The 21,150-nt window shown below is 38.1% G+C and overlaps 1 protein-coding gene and 1 non-coding gene across 3 annotated transcripts in view; both read left to right on the plus strand.

The window, feature by feature from the left end:
• Positions 1-21,150, plus strand: part of Eif2b3 (eukaryotic translation initiation factor 2B subunit gamma) — a 115,430-nt gene that overhangs the window by 53,292 nt on the left and 40,988 nt on the right. For both annotated transcript variants that reach the window (XM_020183327.2, XM_020183326.2), the window contains exon 6: positions 14,163-14,252. In XM_020183327.2, the coding sequence (XP_020038916.1) occupies positions 14,163-14,252 (90 nt within the window). The remainder of the gene's footprint in view (positions 1-14,162; positions 14,253-21,150) is intronic.
• On the plus strand, positions 18,153-18,214 carry LOC141425278 (U7 small nuclear RNA). The gene has a single exon (XR_012450349.1). It is a non-coding gene; the product is annotated as a U7 small nuclear RNA (small nuclear RNA).

Here is a 21,150-nt window from a genome sequence, read left to right on the forward strand (position 1 = left end):
TGGATATGCTAAACGTGTTATCGCCATCCTTCTGTTTTCTAAGCTCCCAAATTTTTGTTGTCATGTCTTCTCATGGTCTTTGTCCTTGTGGGTTTATGTCTTTTAAATTTTTTTTTTCTTTACTGCCACTTTAATGAGTTTTTGGAAGAGACAGGAATTAATGTCTGTGTTTGGTTTGCCATCTTTTTCCAGATTCCTGTCTCCTTCATTTCGACTTCGTTATATCTTTTTAGTCCCTCCCCTTCCCTCCCCTTCCCCCTCCTTTCCTATCCACTTCTTTCTCTCTTCCCTTCCTTTCTTTCTTCTCTACATTCTTCATCTAATTTAGATCATATGCCTTCAAGCTTTTCTTTCTATGTCCTTACTTATTAATCTTTTGTTGTATCTATCCTTATAGTCCTCAACCTTCAGTTACTTTGAACATCTACTTTGTCTATTACTACATTGGTTTTATTAAAGTTTTGGAGATGGGATCTCAAGAACTATTTGCCCAGGTTGGTGTTGAACCATGACCCTCCCAATCTTGGCCTCCCAAGTTGCTAGAATTACACTTGTGAGCCACCAGTGCCCAGCTGAGATTTCTTTTTTTTTTTTAATTAGCATAAATTAATGGTGCACAGAGACTGGAGATTTCTGTGATAATACCTATTATGCTTTGTTGCTCTGGATGATACAAGAGGACAGTGATTGCATTTTTCTTTTATAATCCTAATACCTAATATATGCCCTAAAATATAGTAAGCACCAAATAAACTTATTGGAAGAGGACATTAATGGAGTCAGAGTGTCATCTTGTATTTGAGACCTTTTCTCTTATATATTGGAGAAAGGTCTGAAACAGCATCATTTTCACAACATTTTTTGGTCAGAGCAGTCACAGTGCAGCCCAGATTCACAAGATGGAAAAATAGACTATCTTTTGATGGGAAGAGCTGCAAAGTCACTTTACAAAAGGATGTGAGAGTTGGGTCTGGTGGTATATGCCTTTAATTCCAGCACTCAGGACAGAAAACCTATCCAAAAATAAATAAATAAATACATGGTTGCAGGGAGGAGTATATTATGGCTTCTTTTAAATAACCTACTATCAAACTACCAAAGTAGGAGAATGGCATGATCAAACTTGCCTTTGTACAAGTAACTTTGGATGTAGTATGAAGAACAAATTAAAGTGGGTAAGAGAAGATGGGAATTTGGACTAGATAATTGACAGTGGAGGTAGAAGCAATGGATAAATTAGAGAAGGGTTTAGCAGGTAAAATCTGAAAATTTGGTATTTGAACCTTAGAACTGAGAGGTGAAAAGATGTCAAGAATTTCTCACATTGCCAGGCACTGGTGACTCACACCTGTTATTCTAGCTACTTGGGAGGCTGAGATAGGGAGAATTGCAAAAGCCAGCCTGGGCAAATAGCTCTTGAGACCCCTTTCTCCAAAATAACCAGAGCAAAATGGACTGGAGGTGTGGCTCAAGCTATAGAGCACCTGCTTTTCAAGCATGAAGCCCTGAGTTCAAACTCTAGTCCCACATTTAAAAAAAAAAAAAAAAAAAAAAAAGAATGTCTCATATTTCTGGTTTGAGCATCAGGATGGATAATGAGAATCACTGAGTTTGTGGAGGGGATTTATTGAATTTGAGGTGCTTTCTTAAAAGGTAAAAGTGTCAGCAGGAAGTTTTATATATAGACTTGGGGCTCAGAGGATAGAACTATGCCTAAGATGATAAAAAAAATCGTAATGTTTATATACAGATGGTAAATGAGTCATATAAATGGTAAAATCACTTAGGAAGAGAGTAACAAGAAAAGAGGGTTAAGATCAGGTTGGACCAACTAGAGGGAACATGAACTTCTAAAGGAAATGTAGAGTTGAGAGAGAGAGAAGGAAAATCAAGAGAATATAATGTCACAGAAGCCAGCAGGAGAGCTGGGAGCTTGACTCAAGTGGTAGAGTACCTGCCTAAAAAGTGTAAGGCCCTGAGTTCAAACCCCAGTGCAGGATGGGGGGGTGGGGAGGTGAGAATAGTGTAGTATGGCTATAAGGCTAAATAGGTGATAATTTTTAAATGGCACTGTATTTTGCCAAGGTGAAACTCATCAGTAACCTTATTAAAGTGGAAAGAATGAAAGATGATGAAATAGTGATTGCACATTGGACTGCTCTTTTGAGATATTTCATGGAGGAAGGTAGGAGAAAAAAGGACTAGAAAGAGAAGGAAGGTTTGTAAAAGGATATTTTAATTTGGAAGCTATTTTAATTTAAGGTCAAATGAGTCATATTTTATGTTAAGCAGTTTATAAGGGTCCCAGCATGTCTCTCTAAAGCTACTACATAGGAGTAGGTAAGAGTGAAGGGATCCTTAGCATAGCTAGAAACTAGTATTAGAAGAAAAACAGACTAGTTAAATTTAATAAAGTTTCCTTGGGCAAGAAAAAAGGTTTTAGAACCAGACAGCATTCCAGATCAAAGATGGTTCACAATGCCCTACCTCACCATATGTACAGGTTATATTTATAATGAGAGAAAAGGAAGTAACATACAGAAGCAACCTCATTGACTACAGTCAGCATCTGTCTTATGTGGGCATGGTCTGATCGCTTGACAGCCTATGATTGGCTTAAGTTCATCTGCTATTATTGACTAAGACTCAGTTGCTTGCTTACAATGGCATACTCTTAAGTTATAATTAGTTTACACATCAGCTGTGGTACAGTTCGCTATGTACAGAGGTTGCTTTGGGCCAAACTTTATCATTCAAGTACAGAGATAGGTTTAGGCCAAGTTTATTTCAGTTTAACAATATCTGCTAATCTGAGGCTTAACTGTTATAGTAGGACTATCTATTCAATAATTTGATCCATATCTACCCAATCTTCCACTCCCTCCTGTGTAGTTGAATTTGTCAAATCGCCTGGAACTATCAGGAATATTCTGAAGTACGCCCAAACAAATCAGGACCTGCCTGAAGTCTCCCAACATTTGATCTACTGAATCTGAATCTCTTATTGTAATGAATACTCATTAAGGACATCCAGTGAATATATATTAAGTGTCTGTCATGCTCCATACATCGTGCTGGTATGGTGATCAAGTCTGAGATAGGATATACACAGTGTAAAATAGAACATTAATACTGTAAGATATTTTCTTAAGAAATTCTGTGTTTAGATGTGGGGAAAAGAAATCTCACTAGTTTGGGAGAATCAGAAAAAAATTTAAGGTGAAAATGACATTCAAGACTGGAACTTTAAGAATTTATAAATGTTGGGAGAAGAGAGTACACATGGGTAGAAGCAGGCATTCCAAATAAAATGCACATGAACAAAGGCACAGAAAAAAAAAGAAAAATTATATACAAAGAACACTGAGTTACTCAGTTTCTCTGAAATATAGAGTACAACATGAAAATATTCATTGTAAGTAAAGGGAAGCTATTAGAGGGGTTTTATTGTTGCTGTTGTTGTTTAAGCATACATTAATTGGACAAGGAGAGTATCATTGCAACATTTATATATGTGCTTACAATGTATCTTAATTAGATTCACCCCCTCCATCACAGAGGTTTTATTTTGCTTTTTTGTAGATACTGACGTTTGAACTCAGGGCCTTGCCCTATGCTACACAAGTGTTCTATCACTTGAGCCACACCCCAGGCCTGCCATTAGAGGTTTGAGTATTATATTCCTAATACAACTTGGTGTCTGGCACAAATCTGCTACTCATGAGAAATTTATTTCACGAACTACTGAACCTAAAAGGGTGGGGAGTATCTGAGCACGGTTACTTATAGTATCTTTCAAATTTGGTGTAACTCTGGCTATGCAAGATCTGGAATCAAGCTTTGAAGAATGAACTCCTGGGTGATCCTTCAGAGAGCCTTTGCCCCTGACCATCTACACAACCTTGTGCTAACAGGGCCTGAGATTGTAGGAATATTGCTTGATTGAAGACTGAAAGGCAGATCTGCTGAAGGGTCATATTAGCTTGAAGGGTCATATTAGCTAGGCCAATGGGACCAGAGTAGAGTGCATATTAATGTATCCATTTGCACCCTGTGTTCTCTGGGTTGTGAATCCTTTGTGTTAAAATTTTCAGATATAATGGACCCAGGCAAGATAGATAACTTGAGAAAAACAGGTCTCTTCCTTGGGCTTATCTTTGAGTAGGAGCTCTTTGTTAATGAGACCATGGGGATGTCTGGAGTACTTTTGGGGGGCAATATCAGCACATTTCTGCACTCTGGGTTTGTATGGAAGGAAAGTGAGTTACAGATCCTGTTTAGGAAGGCTTTGCTGACTTCTGTATTCTTTGTTAGATATGAGGTTCTCATCAGTCTATGTGATAGTTTCAGGTATCAGTGTCACTAGGCTATCAGACAGTTATTCAATCAAACATTAATCCAGGTGTTACTATGAAGGTATTTTGAAGATGTTACTAATATCAGTAGTCTGGATTGTGAAATAAGATTACCCTGGTTAACTGGATAAGCCTGATCCAATCAGTTGAAAGACCTTTTTTTTTTTTTTTAACATATAATAGTTGTACAGGGAGATACATCCTAACATTTACATATGTGCTTACAATATATCTTAATTAGATTCACCCCCTCCATCTTTCTCCTTCATCCTTCCTCCCCCTTATTAGAACAGGTTTCATTGTTTTGTTTTCATAAATGAATACAAAATGTATCCTCCATATATTTGCCCTCCTTCACCCTTTCCTTATGTCCTCTCCCCTCCCACTAGTGCCTACACCTGGACAGGACCTTCCTGTTCTTCATTTATTTATTTGTTTGTTTGTTTGTTTTGTGGTACTGGGGCTTGAACTCAGGGCCCTCACCTTGAGCCACTCCACCAGCCCAATATTTTGTGATAGGGTTTTCGAGATAGGATCTCAAAAACTATTTGCCCAGACTGGCTTAAAACTTCGATCCTCCTGATTTCTGTCTTCTGAATAGCTAGGGTTACAGGTGTGAGCCACCAGCTGTCCTTCATTTTTTAAAAAACACTTTTGTAAGTATATGACAGTTATACAGGGGGTTTCATTGTGACATTTCCATATTACCCTCTAATTTGGTTCATCCCCTCCATTATTCTCCCTCCTACCCCAACCCCTTCTTAAGTTGACTTCATCAGATTTCAGTGTTCCATATTGATAATTGTATAGAAAGTACATCAACCATATTCACCCTCCTTTACCCTCTTCATTTATCCTCTCCCTTCCACTAGTGAGTGCTCTCCCCTTAACATGACTTGTTTTACATTACTGTCCTTCATTATTTAAGTAAGTCTCTATTGCTCAGTGGGGATTTTGCCTTGATATTTTACCCAGAAATATATTGTGCTTAAATTAGTCTAACTCCTTTCACTACTGTTCCTTGCCATGTTCCCTATACCCTGTATTGTTCAACAGTTTTCAGTGTATTTCATTGTGTCTTGTTCCTACACAGATGTGATGTATTTTGTTATTATTCACTGTATCATTCTTCTTTTCCTCTTCCCTTAGTCTTCTTTAATAGTCCCACTTTTTGAAACATGTTCTGCTTATATTTATATGCAGATATGATAATGCTTGTATATGTATTAGATCTATCTTCCATATATGAGCGAATACATGTGACCCTTTGTCTTTGAAATTCCTTTAAACCTAATCATATCACAAGCTAATTCTATACAGATCCAATTTGGCAACTTTTGTTTTGTTTTAGGCAATACTAAAGTTTGAATTCAGGGTCTTACACTTACTGGGCAAACATTGTACCACTTGAGTCGCAACCCTCAGCCAGCAAACTCATCCTTAACAGGTTTTCCAGGACCTCTTCTGGTAGCTTTTTGTTATTGTTGGTGGTGGAACTGGGGTTTGTAGGGCTTTGAGCCTACAAAGCAGGCAATCTACTGCTTGAGCCACACCTCCAGCCCATTTTGCTCAGGTTGTTTTGGAGAGAGCCTTGTGAACTATTTGACCAGGATGGCCTCAAACCTCAGTTCTCTCCATTTCAGCCTCTCAAGTAACTAAAATTATAGGTGTGCGCCACCACCACCTGGCTTGGTAGCAATTTTTGAAGCAAAAATGCTATGAATTATTTATTATGCAACTGTGGAAGACAGTAGTGTATGCATACTCTTGTGTCTGTGTGTAGTATTGAGCTTGAAATAACTATCGGTTAGCCAGATCAACAGTCAGAAAGGAAAGCTGAATGTGCACAGGACCAAGAACAAACAGGAACCCACAGGAATACCTAAAACCTACAAGAACAAACTGAGATGCACATTTACCTCACTTTTTTTTCAGCTTTTGTTATTGTGCATGATTTATAGAAGTTGGCATCCTTTACCACAGAACTATACAGTGCTTGGTTCAAGACTTAAAAAGACACTGAAGGAAGATACCTGGCAGAATTTATAGGAACTGCAGGTCTGGGTACTGTCCCAAGCCTGGTAAGTAAATTAGCATATCAGTAACATCATGTACAAATTGCCACAGTACTTGGTGCCGTTCATCAACTTTCATGGCATAAAAATGTGGCTGCAGCTTTACTTCTGCCTTTCATATTTCACACAAAATATCTTATTGCATACCTCTACTCTCATTTACTACTCAGGAGGCTGATGCAGAGGAATCACTTGAGCCCAGGAGTTCAAGATCAGACTGGGCAATATAGCAAGACCCCATCTAAAACAAACAACTCCTGTGCCCATTGCTAACTCAGAATCATTCAGGGAAGGGAATTTTGCATAATATAATTATGGTTCAGCGAGTTAAGGCATACAAAGCCAACATGCCATGTACATGTATTTTCTTGAAACAATAACCCTCCTTAGTTTTCTATCACCTAAGAGACAAAGTCCAAGCATAGTATTTAAAAGGCTTTCCATGATCTGGCCTCTGGCTACCTCTTTATTTTAACCTTTACCATCATATTGTATGGTTTGTTTTTTTTTTTATACTTCTTTGACTTTGTACATACTGTTCCCTCAATCTGAAATAATCTTTTCATTTGCCTACTTAGCAAGAGTCTCCTCATCTTTCAGAATCAACCTCAAACTTCATCATCCTCATGAAAACTTGTTCCATCCTTGCTCTCTTAGACAGCTCACTGTACCCTCCTCTGAACTTGCTCCCTACATTTCATATTCTTTAATTTTTTTTTCTTTGTGGTACTGGGGTTTGAACTCAAGACTCACACTTGCTAGGCAGGTGCTCTACCACTTGAGCCACTCCACCAGCGTGTTTTGTGTTGGGTATTTTCAAGACAGGGTTTCACAAACTGTTTGCCCAGGCTGGCTTCAAACTGGGATCTTCCTTATCTCTGCCTCCTGAGTAGCTAGGATTATAGGCATGAGCCACTGGTGCCAAACTACTTTAATGTTTTTAACATGCACTATTCCTACTAGACTGAGCTCTTAAGGCCAGCATCCATTTATTTCAAATGTGTCTCAAGTGAGGTAGTTGGTCCATGATAATAGTAGTAGTTATAATCTGATGAGTGCTTAATATGACAAGGACCATGTGAGGCACTTTTAAGTCAGTGATTTGTCATCTTCCTAATAACTCTAGAATAAGAAGGCAATATAATAGACCTCCATGTTTGTTCTTCTATATTTCTTAAATTAATAAATAAATGAATATATTATCTAAGATAAAAAATTGTGATCAGGGGATGGGTATAGCTCATTGGTAGTGTGCACTTAACATGTGTGAGACCCTAGGTTTAATCACATCACCAAAAAAAAAAGCAAAAAAAAAAAAAGGTGATCATTGTCCAACAATCACTTAAGGCATTAGAACTTTTTCTTTAAGTAAAATTTTACATAGAAGCTTAATACATAAAAACAGAGAATACAGGTACTCAGGTTGTTCTGATTCTGACTTTCCAAGCAGTACCTGAAGCTCTTCAAAAAAAAAAGTCTTGGTCTCTTTGAAACATACAACTCTATCAGGAAACTGGTTTGAAGAAAAATTGCATCATATTTCATGGCAAGACCAGAACTAAAATCCTTATTTTGGTGTTTTGTTTACTGCATTTCAACTTTAGTTTAGCTCACTATTAAACCAGTGGTATCTATCACAGAGTAGAAGTAATCATTAATGGTTGGATTTGAATATGCTAGAGACGCAGGTGATTTTGCATTACTGCCTTACATATATTGTCTTTACATATCTGTGTGTGTATGTAGATACACATGAATCTGTATGTGTGTATGTACACGACCTTGTATGTCCATATATGAGACCTACTCCCTATGTAATTAAGATCAAAATCCTTAACACCGCCTAAAACCAATCCAGTTGCATCTATGCCTTTCAACTTATTTTCTGCCTTTCATTAGTTCTGGACCTTCTTTAGTTTCTCATACTTACCAACCAGACTCAAGGTCTTGACACCTGATGTTTTCTCTGCCCAGATGCTCATCTCATGTTCTCCACTCTTTCACCTGTCTTCTGCTTTTCCTTCAGGTTTAAGCTAAAGCAAAGCTTTCTATCATCTTCCAGTCTAGACTGGGTTCCCAATTTATTACATGCTTCCATAGCATCCTGTGTGTGCCTTTCACAGTCATTGCATACCTGTAAGTTTTTATTTTCTACAAAAACGTAAGCTTGATGCAGGGGTCGTGTCCATTTTGTTCACTGCTGTATCCTAAGTATCTGACATATGATCCTCAATGAATATAGACTAGAGGATGTTATCTAGAGGACTCAAGTGCTCCACTTTTTTGGGGGAGGGTGTTGGTATTGGATTATGAACTCAAGGCTTTGTGCTTGCTAGGCAGGTGCGCTACCACTTGAGCCCTTTTTGCTTTGGTTATTTTTCGAATAGGGCTCACATTTATGCCCAGACCAGCCTAGTCCATGATCCTCCTATTTATGCTTCCAGTGTAGCTGGGATGACAGGTGCATGTCATCAAGCCCAGCTTTTTTTGGTTAAGATGGGATCTCATTCACTTTTTGCCTGGGCTGACCTCAACCCACAATCCTCCTGGACTCTGTCTCTATGATCCTCTTGATCTTTGCATCCTGAGTAGCAAGCTACAAAACTCAGAGCCACAGAATCCAGGCCTATTTTCCATTTTTTGGTACTGGAAGTGAACCCAGAGCCTTGCACATGCTAAGCACATGCTCTATCACTGAGCTAAACCTCCAGTCCTCTGCTTTTTAACATGGACAACAATCATTTCCTTTGTTTTCCTGTCAATACAACTTGCAATTCTTAAGAACCTTCCAGCTCTGTCATTGTCTGCTGGTTTGAATCCAGAGCTTTCACTTGAACACAATTGTTTTTCTTGGAGAGGACATCATGATAACATACTCCACTCTGCTGAATTGGCAGACGTTATAGTATGATAACTCCATATGTACTTCTAATGATCAACAGTCTGTCATTCCTGTCACAGTGCTACCAAAATCATGATGGTATAGTTGCTTTCTTTAAAGCAGCTACTGAGAGCTGGGCACTGGTGGCTCACAGTGGTAATCCTAGCTACTAGAGATGTTGAAATCAGGAGGATCATGATTTGAGGTCAGCTGGGGGAAACATTTGGTGACAACTCCATCTCCAAAATAACCAGAGCAAAATGGGCTGGAGGTGTGGCTCAAGTAGTAGAGCACCAGCTTTGCAAGCATGAAGCCCTGAGTTCAAACCCCAATCCCATCAAAAAGTAAAAAATAAATTTTGAAAGATGCTTGTCCCAAAAATCTCTTATTATGGATAGCTAGTAAGTAACCATGCTTCTAGCCTTTCCTCTAGTTCTGAGCTAATTTGATTATTTCAAACATAACTTGGTCCTCAGTTTTTTTTGGTTTCTTTCTTTTTCTTTTCCTTTTTTTTTTTGCACTTCAGCCCAATTCTGGGCACCCCACTTCACCTACCTCTTGCCTAGTTGCCCCTGAGGCCCTTCAGGTCAGGCCTCTCAAAACCAGGTTTCTCCACCTCTTCCTGGCCAACCCACCCCAGCAGAGGCCTTGTGCTAGATGTTTGTTCTGTTCCAACTCATTTCCCCAACTTCTGCAGGAATTCTGAGAAAGGCCTTCTACACCTAGTGCCTTTGGCCAAACCCAGGGATTAAGTAGTAGAGGCTGGTTGGGAGATAGTCCTACAGGTCAAACTGGGGTTATCAACACCCCAGGGAAAGACATGATCAGCAGAATCATAGCTGAGGACACCCAAAAAGACTCTATACTGCTTGAGTTGGGGTAGATAGATCAAAGTCTTCAGAAGATATGGGGGTCCCTAGGTGCTCAGCTGCTTGGAGCCCAAGGGCCACTCCCAGGCCCAAGATCTCACTTGTAATGATTGTGCAGTAAGGAATTATCTTTGACTCTTCTAACTGGAAACAAGATGTTTCTTTATTGAACATGTTTAAGACTGCTAAATAAAGTAGAAAGTGATTGATTACCTAAAGGCCTTCAAAAATAGAGAAAAGGGTTTATGTTTTTGCATTAAATACTTCAAAATAATAAGTTATCTTAGGAATAATTGTTCATAATATCTTCATCATAATTGTTGCTTCTGGTTTGATGAGGTGTTTCAGGCTCCAGTTCCACTGGCATCTGAATTCAGATACTTGTCACCAGAATTAACATTCTTATTTATGCAAAGAGAAGCCTGTGATAAAGTTACTCTTGTATTTTGAGGTTTTGTTCAGTTGAGTTTTCTTCATTATATTCCCAGCCCTTGCTTTTCTTCTGATCCTAAGCTTTGAACTTAATTTTGGCTTAGCAAAAGTCATTCAGTGCAGCTATATAAACTGTTAGGACATAGTTTACATTGGTAGAGCTTTGTTTCCTCCTTTCCTGGGTTACTGTGCACTGCCTCAGCATACAGTGAGGCATATTAGTTCTCCTGCTAGGCTAGAAATTCTTCAGGTCCTGATCACAACAGTGCTGGAAGTCTACTAATGGGTCTGGATGAATTTCAGGATTTTTTGTGCTTTGTTTTGTTTTGTTTTGTTTTATTGAAACCAAATATCACTATGTAGCCCAGGCTGGGCTCAAACTCATAATCCTCTTGCCTCATCCTCCAGAGTGCTGAGATGATAGGCATGCACTACCACAGCTGACAAATTTCAGTTTTTAAACATGCAATCACCATAAACAACTTCTTTGCCTATCACCCTTTTTCTGCCCACTTTTCTAGAAACTGAGCATTGTCCAGTGAGCATGTTGGCAACAGAACTCTCACTTGGCCTTTGCTATACTTAAGTAATGAGCAAGATAAAAACAACTCAGTACCTTCTGCACACATCATGATTCTGGGAATCGGCAAAGAACAGAGCAGACCTCGTGAACATGTGGCATTCCCCCAAGCTTAGTGACCTTTCTGTCATTCTGTGTATTTGAAGGAAATAAGGATCTGAAATCCTTTGAGATCTTTTAGGGAAGAATTAAATATCTTGTTATTAATGAAAGGGACTCAACTTTTTTAAATTGATTAAGAGCTTTGGAAATTTAAAGTATTAATTTTTTCTTCCATGGACACATTTCCTTTTTTTCTGGGGTGCCTTTCTGAACTGCTTTTTATTAAGAACTGTGATCTTATAGACTTTGAAGGTTAAACTTTTTTATGTCGTTTCTGAGTTTTTATTTTCATTTTATCATTGAAAGAATTCCCATAGGTTTTTCATATGTATTTCTTACTGCGAAGGAATTTTTCTATGCAAATTATGTTTGCAAATCATGCTTTGTTTTGGGTGTGTGTGTGTGTGTGTGTGTGTGTGTGTGTGTGTGTGTGTGTCTGTAGCCCAGGCTAGTCTCAAACTCGCAATCTTCCTGCATCCGCCTCCCAAGCATTAGATGGTTACAGGCATGTATCATCACACCAGGCTTGTTTTTTTTTTTTTTAACGTAAAATTACAACTATCTAGGTATCTTACTTCCACTTGCTAGTTTCTTTCTTTATTATATATAATCCCCAAACTGGCAGTGAGCCAGTTACCAGATTTCACTGATGTTTCTGTGGGTTTTTTGTTTGTTTTGTTTAAAATATCAATCTTTATTACAAATATCAAAGATAATAAAATTAAATAATAAACCTTTTTTTAAGCAACTTAAATGCCATTAATGTCCTAGTCCCCAAATTTATGTTTACTACACATTTAATCTGAAAGAAAAAAGAAATCTCTAAATTGTTCATCTCTACGCCTTCATATTCCAAATTTGTAACCAGTTAAATGTTTAGCCTTGAGTGTACCAGTTAAGTTTTTGGAACATTTTTTCTTAAAATTATAAGGAATTTTTTTTTGTTATACCCACTTTATCGAATGAGAATAAAAAGCTGCAGAAGCACTTATAAACTATAAAATGCTATATTAATATTAGTGCCATGAATGCAACTAGGATTTGCTATGAGTTTAGAATATGATTATTCAGTTTTAAGTTAGTCCTATCCTAGTTGTACAAACTGACCACAACAATAAAAAAAATGAGAGTAATATAGCTAACTCAAAGATAAGGATTAAATAATATAGAGTGTATTGAATAATGAAAAGAATTTGTAAAATAAGAGTGCAACTTTCCAATTGGTTAGATCAGGGGAGAGGATTATCAGGAAATGGACTTCAGTTGAAATTTTGATACCACAAATAGGCAGCCACACTCACATTTTTGCTAAGATCTATTTCCTAAGGAATTTCTTAGAACTTGAGAATCTCAGAAAGTTAAGATACAGAAGTACATCTACTGTTCTTTAACTTCATCATACACATTAATTATTTGTGTGTGTTTTGGGTGTGGGACTCTTCAAGTCTCTGACTCTTCTCTATTAACTTTGGGAATCAGTTCTCTTCCCTGTACCAAAAGAATAGAAGGCCGGGGTGGTGTACCTTACTTTATTTAACTACTTCTGAGGTCTCTAGATCCCATGGGTGTCTAGATCCTATAAGAATAATTGTCCTTAAAACTATAAGCCAATCAAAGCAAAGCAACACAGAGTAGAAGAAAGATTGGAACTAGAATCAGGCAGCTATGACTAGAATATTCATTTTTCTACCCATTCTTCCCCCCAGTTATCTTTATTTAATACTAAAATGATCATCATAAATGATTATGAGCATGGAGTATTGTTTGCTTGTTTTTTTTTAAAGACAGGATTTTGCTACGTAGCTCCTGTTGATCTGGAACTTGCTATATAGCCCAGGCCAGCCTTGATTTTATGATCTCCTACCTCCATCATCCATGGCTAGGATTACAGATGTATGCTATCACACCAGGCTCGAACATGGCATTTTTTAAAGCTGAAATCAAAGATGACAAACTTAAATAGACAGCAACTAAGCAAATGCCTTAATTTGGCCTACTTTATTCATTTATTTGTCTACTCAACAACTGTTTATTGGACATTTACAGGCACAAGGTTGAATTCTTAGGTTATGAAGATGAATCTCTGCTCTCTGCTGCATTTCAGTTTAGTGTGAAAGAGAGACAAACAAATAGGCTGTCCCATTATTGTATGGTAAGTTATCTGATAGAGGTAGGGACAGAGTATTGTGAAACACAAGCTTGGGTTATCTTGTAGGTTTCCAGGAGGAAGTATATCTGAGGCAAATTCTGTTGAATAAATAGAGAAGGAAGATAAATACATGCCAAATCTTGGTGTTAAAAGAAAGCATAGCTAAAGTGTGGCCTTCAGAAAGTGGAACAATTAGTGTAGAGGCAGAAAAATGTTAGTCATATGAATTGTACATGGGAGTTTGTGATAGAATAAAAGATAGATTGTGCCTGTAATCCTAGCTACTCAGGAGGCAGAAATCAAGAGAATCACAGTTTGAAGCCAGCCCAGCAAACAGTTTTCAAGACACTATTTAAAAAAGACACATCCCAAAAATAGGGCTGGTGGAGTGACTCAAGGTGTAGACTCTGGGTTCACACCCCACTACCACAAAAAAAAAAAAAAGAAAGAAAGAATAAGATAGTCAGTTGTTTTGATGTCTCACCTAATTTCTTTGGAAACCTAAAAGCCTCATAGTGTGAGACAGGGTTTCTAGGGGGAAGACCTTTTATGCTTTTATGTGATAGGATCAAAACTGGTGCTCACTATACTGCTCTACCCAGGGTAGGGTATTGGCAGCATGGCTCCAACCCTTAGCAACTTCCACATGTATACTACTTGATGATGAATAGAATCTGTTTTACCTGATTATGAGCTCCTTCTTTGAATTCTTTTTGCAGGCACCCTAGAATACATTTCCATACTGGTCTTGTGGATGCCCATCTCTACTGCTTGAAAAAATACGTTGTGGATTTCCTAATGGAAAATAGGTAAGAAAGAAGGACATAGAGTCAAACCTACAGTTCTTGACAAGGTAGTTGTGATTTAGTTAACAATTTTAGGGCTGGGGGCATGGCTCAAGTGGCCTAGCAAGTGAGAAGCCCTTGAGTTCAAACCCTATTACCACCAAAAAAAATTTTTTTTAAACTTTCCTTTTCTCCTATGGCTTTGGACATGCTAGGAAAGAACTTTATCATTGAGCTATACCCCCAGCTCTAAAACTTTTTGCTTGTGTGTTTTGTTTTGTTTTTGCTGTTGCTTTTTGCAATACTGGGGATTAAATCCAGGATCTCTCACATGTTACATAAGTGGTCTACCACATGAGCCATGATCCTAGGCTAGCCTCAAACTCGTAAACCTCTTGCCTCTGCCTTCCAAATGCTGGGATAATACACATGTACCATTACACTTGCCTTACACCTTAATGTTAGATACCAGTTTATATAAATAACACACTTGGTTCTCACTTTTGTTTTAGAAATGAAATGATGTTATCTGCACACTGTTATTTTGCCTATACGAAAGAGTTATATTTCTGTGACCTATGCTATAATAAACCAGCAAAATATTTTTGTAAATTTATAGTAATCTGTGATGTCTCTTTCTGCATAGTTCCAGATTTTCTCTTTCCTCATCCAATAAGAGTGAACTCTTCAGCTTTTATGCTGTTTGACTCCAAGTACATTTCCTTCTCCTAGGCACTTATCATCTAGATGGGGACTCAGCAGAATAGCCAGAGACATACACTAGAACAAGAAAAACAGACGAGCTAGTCTCCTTGCAATTTTGGAAAAAAGCTCTCCTGTCCGAGTGAACTATCATGAAAGCAGAAAAAAGTGGCTGTTTTTCTCATTCTCCTTTGAGAACAGAATCATGGGCCATAAATATTTTCTGGAGACTAAAATCACAGAACTTAGGTTTCCAAAGGAAAAACCTCCTTTTGAAATTGATCTCAGGGATTTTTCATAAGAAATGCAGCTAGAGCCAGGCACTCAACGCCTATAATCCTAGCTACTCAGGAGGCAGAGATCAGGAGGATCAAAGTTTGAAGCCAGCTTGGGCAAATAGTTCAAGAGACCCTATCTTGAAAATCCCTTCACAAAAATAGGGCTGGTGGAGTAGCTCAAGGTGAAGATCCTGAGTTCAAGCCCCAGTACCACAAAAAAGAAAAAGAAATGCAGCTAGAGTCATCAGAAAAGTAGATAGAAAAAGATCTAATAACTGCATAGTTAAGCAGAAGAGCAGCTGCTTTCCTTTGACAACTTCTGAACAAGTTTCTGCCTTGCATAGCGCTGTTAGTCTCGAAAGCTGACAACACAGCAGCAAGTTCCCCACAGAGTAGTTTGGGCAGGGAATCTCAGAACCCGAGTTTAAATGGTAGCTCTGTCCCCAACTGATGAACCTGAATATACACAGGAATATTAAGAGGGATGAGAATTGTTTCTCTGTGCCCAGTATGATCTTTCTTGCTCTAATAGGAAAGTCAACATAGAGCTAATAATGAAATGAATCATGTAGACTCCTAGAAAGCTTTCTTAGGGATTTTCTTTCTTTGTTCCCCCTCTTCCCTAGGACACTGTTGTCCAGCTCCCCTCTCACTTATTTGGTTTTTATTTCCTTAACACATATTTATTAAGCACGTTTTATGATGGGAGCATTGTGTTAGATCAGCCATGGGCTTAATGGTGAGTAAGCAAACATGGACCTGCCCTCGTCAAACCTCCAGCCTAAGCTCTATGATGGACTGTGGAGACCTTGATTTTTAGATAGTAGGGAAGCTTGCTGCCAAGATTTAGACAGTGATCCAAGACCTGTTTCCCAGTTATTAGGCTGGATTCTTCATTCCCAAATGAAAATAAAGAAATAGGCCCTAACCTTCATGTGCTGGGTGGGGTTGCAACAATAGTAAACATCATAATCTTTTTTTTTTTTTTTTGCAGTATGGAGTTTGAACTCAGAACCTTACACTTACTAGGCAGGTGATCTACCACTCAAGCCACACTCCTAGCCCTCATAATCTCTTTTTAACTATTTAGTATGGAAATTTTAATAAATCCAAATTAGAGACAGTAATATAATAAATTCTCATCATACAGTGTGTATATTTCAACAATTAATAATACATGGCTAGTCTTGCTTTTATATGCCACCATAAGTCATTGTATTTTTTTTGTTTATTTCCTTATTTATTTATTTGAAAATGGGGTTCTCACTATGTTGCACAGACAGTGAGTTCAAGAGATCCTCCTACTTCAGCCTCCTGAGTAGCTGGGACTGTAGTTATGCTCTACCATGCCTGGCTTAAAGAAAGTCATGATACAATTTCATCTGTAAATATTTTCATATGGACTCTTTTTTTTGACAAATACTTCAATGCCATTATCCCACCTAAAAAAAAGAAACTAAACAGTACTTCATTAGTACTGTCAAATAGGATTATGAGCCAGGCACCAGTGGCTCACCCTAGCTACTCAGGAAGTGAGAGCAGAAGGACCTCAGCTCAAGGTCAGTATGGGCAAAAAAAAAAAAAGCAAAACCCTATCTCTAAAATATGTAACACAAAAAGGGCTGGTGGAGTGGCTCAAGGTGTAGGACCCGAGTTCAAGCCCCAGTACTACAAAAATAAATAAATAAATAAATACAAAAATAAATAGATATATGTAGATATATGTGTGTATGTATGTATGTGTGTGTGTATATATATATATACACATAAGATTATGTCTATTGGTATCTGGATATGCAGGAAGTTTTGCATCAAAGCTAGCTTCCTCCTGGATGCTATAGCTTCTTTGTAGCTCATTTGGGCACAACCTGTAGTGTAGCTGTTTCCCACACCTGTAGTGTAGTGATATGTGCCCTGAGGAAAGCCCAAAATTGATATTTTTGTGCCTCTTGGACATTGGACAGAAGCTGTTCCAAATGGGACTTTCCTAGAGCTGTCATACAGGATACAGAGCATTAGCTCAAATTACCTTCCAATCCCAAAATCTATTAAAGAGATCCTTATCTCTTTCTTCTCAGAGTTGCTAGAATCAAAGGGCATATATTAAAAATTGGTAAATGTCAATATTAAGTATATTGAAAAAGTGTACAGGCACAGTGGGGTGAATTAGAATGGTGCTTGAGAGAGATGATTTCTGGCTGGAATGGCAGAAGTCTTTGAGATATTGTGAGAGATGAGATTGAATAAGGTGATGAAATTGTTGGTGAGGTAGCAACAAGGAGTTGGATGTGATGGTGCATGCTTCTGATCCCAGCACTCAGGAAGCTGAGGGAAGAGAATCACAAATTGCAGGACAGACTGGGCTTTTGGACAAGAGCCTGTCTCAAAAAAAAAAGTCAGACGTATCTGTAATTATAGCTATTCGAGAGGCACAGTCAGAAGGATCGTGGTTGGAGGCTAATCAGCCTGGGCAAAGTTAGGGAGACCCTATGTCAAAAACAAACTAAAAACAAAAGGGCTAGGGGTTATGTCTTAAGTGGTAGAGCACTTACTTAGCAAGTGTGAGGCTTTGGGTTCAGTCCCCAGTTCTGCAAAATAAACTATTTAATTAAAAACAAACAAACAAACAAAAAACAAGCAACAGACAGAAGGCCTTGAAAGCTGAGTGTGGAGTTATAAATATTTAAATAGATAATCTCATCTCAGCCAGGCACAATGGTACACACCTGTAGTCCCAGGTACTTGGGAGACTAAGGTAAAAGGATCACTTGAGTCTAGGAGTTTGAGGCAGCCTTGGCAACATAGCAAGTCCCCATCTCAAGAAAAAAGGAGGGGGGTGTTGTAGGGGACAGTTAAAGACTCTTATATGAAATGAACAATGATGAAACCTGACAGGAAAACAGACCATTCTGTGTGGGAATTAGATCAGAAATGGAAAAGAAAAAAGTATAACAGCTCTTTTAGAATTTGTCCAGCAGGTTTTCTGGCTTATGCTAGAAAGCCCAAAAAAAAAGAAATGGAAAAGAAAGAGTAAACCTAGGAGACAAAATTTCAAGAAAGAACTGCTAGCCGGGAGCTGGTAGCTCACGCCTATAATCCTAGCTACTCAGGAGGCAGAGATCAGGAGGATCTCAATTTGAAGCCAGCCCAGGCAAATAGTTCATGAGATCCTATCTCAAAAAAACACTCATTACAAAAAAAGGGCTGGTAGAGTGGCTCAAGGTGCGTTCAAACCCCAGTACCACCAAAAAAAAAAAAAAAAAAAAGAAGAATGAACTACTCTTAACAGTTCTTTGTTGTATCACTTTTGAAAGTTAAAATATTCTGTCTGGTGTCCTTTTTGGAGAAAACTCCAGGTTTCTACACAGTCACACTATGTTTTCTTAGTTGTTTACATGTTAATATCTCCTAGTCCAATGCTTTGAGAATGTATATCCATCCACCTGGATTGGTAAAGCACTAAAGTACACACTTGGAGAATGAGAGGAAAGGAGATATAGTGACAGATAACAGAAGTGATTTAGAACATCAGTAGTGCAAAAGAAACAAGGATTTCTGCAGTTGAGTAAGCTGAAAAGCTATAGAGAGACTTGTGGAGAGGGAAAAAAAATCTGTACTCTCATTTTAGTAACTGAACTGTACAAGTTTTTGGGCCTTACACATTCTAGATAAGTTCTACCATTGAGCTATATCCTTATTCCTAGAAGTTTTTATTTATTTAGAATGGAACATGACAGCTAAATATTCCAAAGACTCTCTCAAGCATTTTAATTCAAAATGTGTGTCCAGAACTAGACCAGAACTTAGACTGATTATTATGACTGTGGAGCCTCTTCATGCTCAGCAGTAAGCTAAGGTTCCTCTCTCTTTTACAATGTCAGCTGGTCTAAACCTAAAGAAGCTGGCCTTTTAGCAAGCCTGTAAGCCTAGGTACTGGCCCAGTGTTGCTCCAAAAAAGACACCTGAGTCAGGGTCCTGGACTGGTGCTGACCCTGTGAAGGAACCAAGTAATTTGCTGGCTTTCTGAGCTAATGCCATATAGGTAGCAGGCAGTTTAGACAAAGATCTGCCTAGACTTCTGTTTAGCAAAGAAACCCAGAAAACATTGGCTTTCTTTCCCTTTCCCTAACCTGCTACACCTGATAGTGCCTTTGAGAGATACAAGAGAGATTAATCTTTTTTAAATTCTGATCTCTATCCACCCTCAAGATTAATCTTCTTAAAAGGATGAATTGAGCATGAGGCCCTGAGTTCAACCTAGTATTCTCAAAAAAAAAAAAAAAAAAAGGTAGAATAGAGAGCTTGCTTCTTATACAGAGTAAATCTAAGATCACAGTCAACCTGTTTGTTTGTTTTTGAGATAAATTCTCACTATATAGCCCAGGCTAATCTTGAGCTTGTGAAACTCCTGCTTCAGCCTCCCAAGTGCTGGGATTACAGAAAATAATATCGCACCTGGCTTACAGTCAAATATATACATATGGATAGTTGTGGGTAGGCAGCCATGCAGCAAGGTCAGAATGAGTATGATAATTAATGTTTACATGTGCAAGCTGAAGTTATAGACCAGCTAGAAAGCCATGAGTAACACAGGAAAACAGAATACAAATAAGCAGAGATGAGGGGTCACTTAGTACCATAAAAGATAGGAAATAGTTGCCTTAGTTCTTTACTGTTCAGTTCAGGTATCCATGTTACTTGACTGTACTTGGTTTTCTGTCATTAGATGTTCTAAAGCTTGCACGATGGGCCCTTTACTTAAATAACAAACAAAATTAAGAGTATGATTTATATACCTTTTAACTAGAGCTGTTATTTGGTGGCTGAATACTAAGATCTGAAGATGTAAATGTTGACAAGATTAAACTAGGGTAATATTTAAAACTAGAGGAAAAGATGTGTTTAGTTTAGTAAGTATTTAAAAATAATTTCTGAGCCAGGCACCAGCGACTCATGCCTATAATCCTAGCTACTTAGGAGGCAGAGATCAGGAGGATCGAGGTTTGAACCCAGCCCCAGTAAATAGTTTGAGAGGCCCCGTCTCAAAAACATCCAACACAGGGCTGGAGGAGTATCTCTAATGATACAGCACCTGTCTAGCAAGCGTGAGGTCCTGAGTTTAAACCCTAGTACTGCCAACAAGAAAAAAAAAAAAAAAAAGAAGAAGAAGAAGAAAATACCCAACACACACAAAAAAACGGGTTGGTAGAGTGGCTCAAACAGTAGAACACCTGCCTTGCAAGTGTGAGGCTCTGACTCACCAAAAAATAATAATAATAATAATAATAGTAATTTGCGAGCCAGGCACAGTGGTGCAGGTCTATAATCTCAGAGGCTAAAGCAAAAGAATCATGAGTTTGAGGCCAACCTGGACTACATAATAAGACCCTGTCTCAGAAACAAAACAAAATTTCCTTACAAGTATAAGGCTTAATTGGTGCCTTTCCATCTTTCTTCTTTCACTGACAAATTCCAAAATAGCTGTTAAAATTTGTCTAGATATTACTCCTATGTGAAACTTTCTTCCAATATTTTTTCCCTTAAGTTCCACTTAGATACCTTTCCTATGCTGCCATATTACTATTCTCTGCTATCTCCATCAGGCTTAACTAATTATTTCCTCTTCTGATCTTATATAATCTTTAATTATTACATGTACTTTATTAAGTTGTGTTTATATATCTTGTCTTTTCTACCTTTTTGAACTTCTTGAGGACAGATTCCACCTCATTAATCTTGTGACATATTATATGCTCAGTAAATATAAAGGCAACCAAACAGTCAACTTCATATAGGGCTCGGATTTGCCCATTTTGTTTCATTGTTCTATTTTCTCTCTAAAATAGCGCCTGGCACATTTTGGGTGCACAGTAGTAAACTGAATGAATAAGATGTTTGTTGAATTGACCTACCTGAGCAGCCTTTCTAGCCAACAGGATCTG

The sequence above is a fragment of the Castor canadensis genome, chromosome 7, assembly GCF_047511655.1.
Source record: "Castor canadensis chromosome 7, mCasCan1.hap1v2, whole genome shotgun sequence".
Lineage (NCBI taxonomy): Eukaryota > Metazoa > Chordata > Mammalia > Rodentia > Castoridae > Castor > Castor canadensis.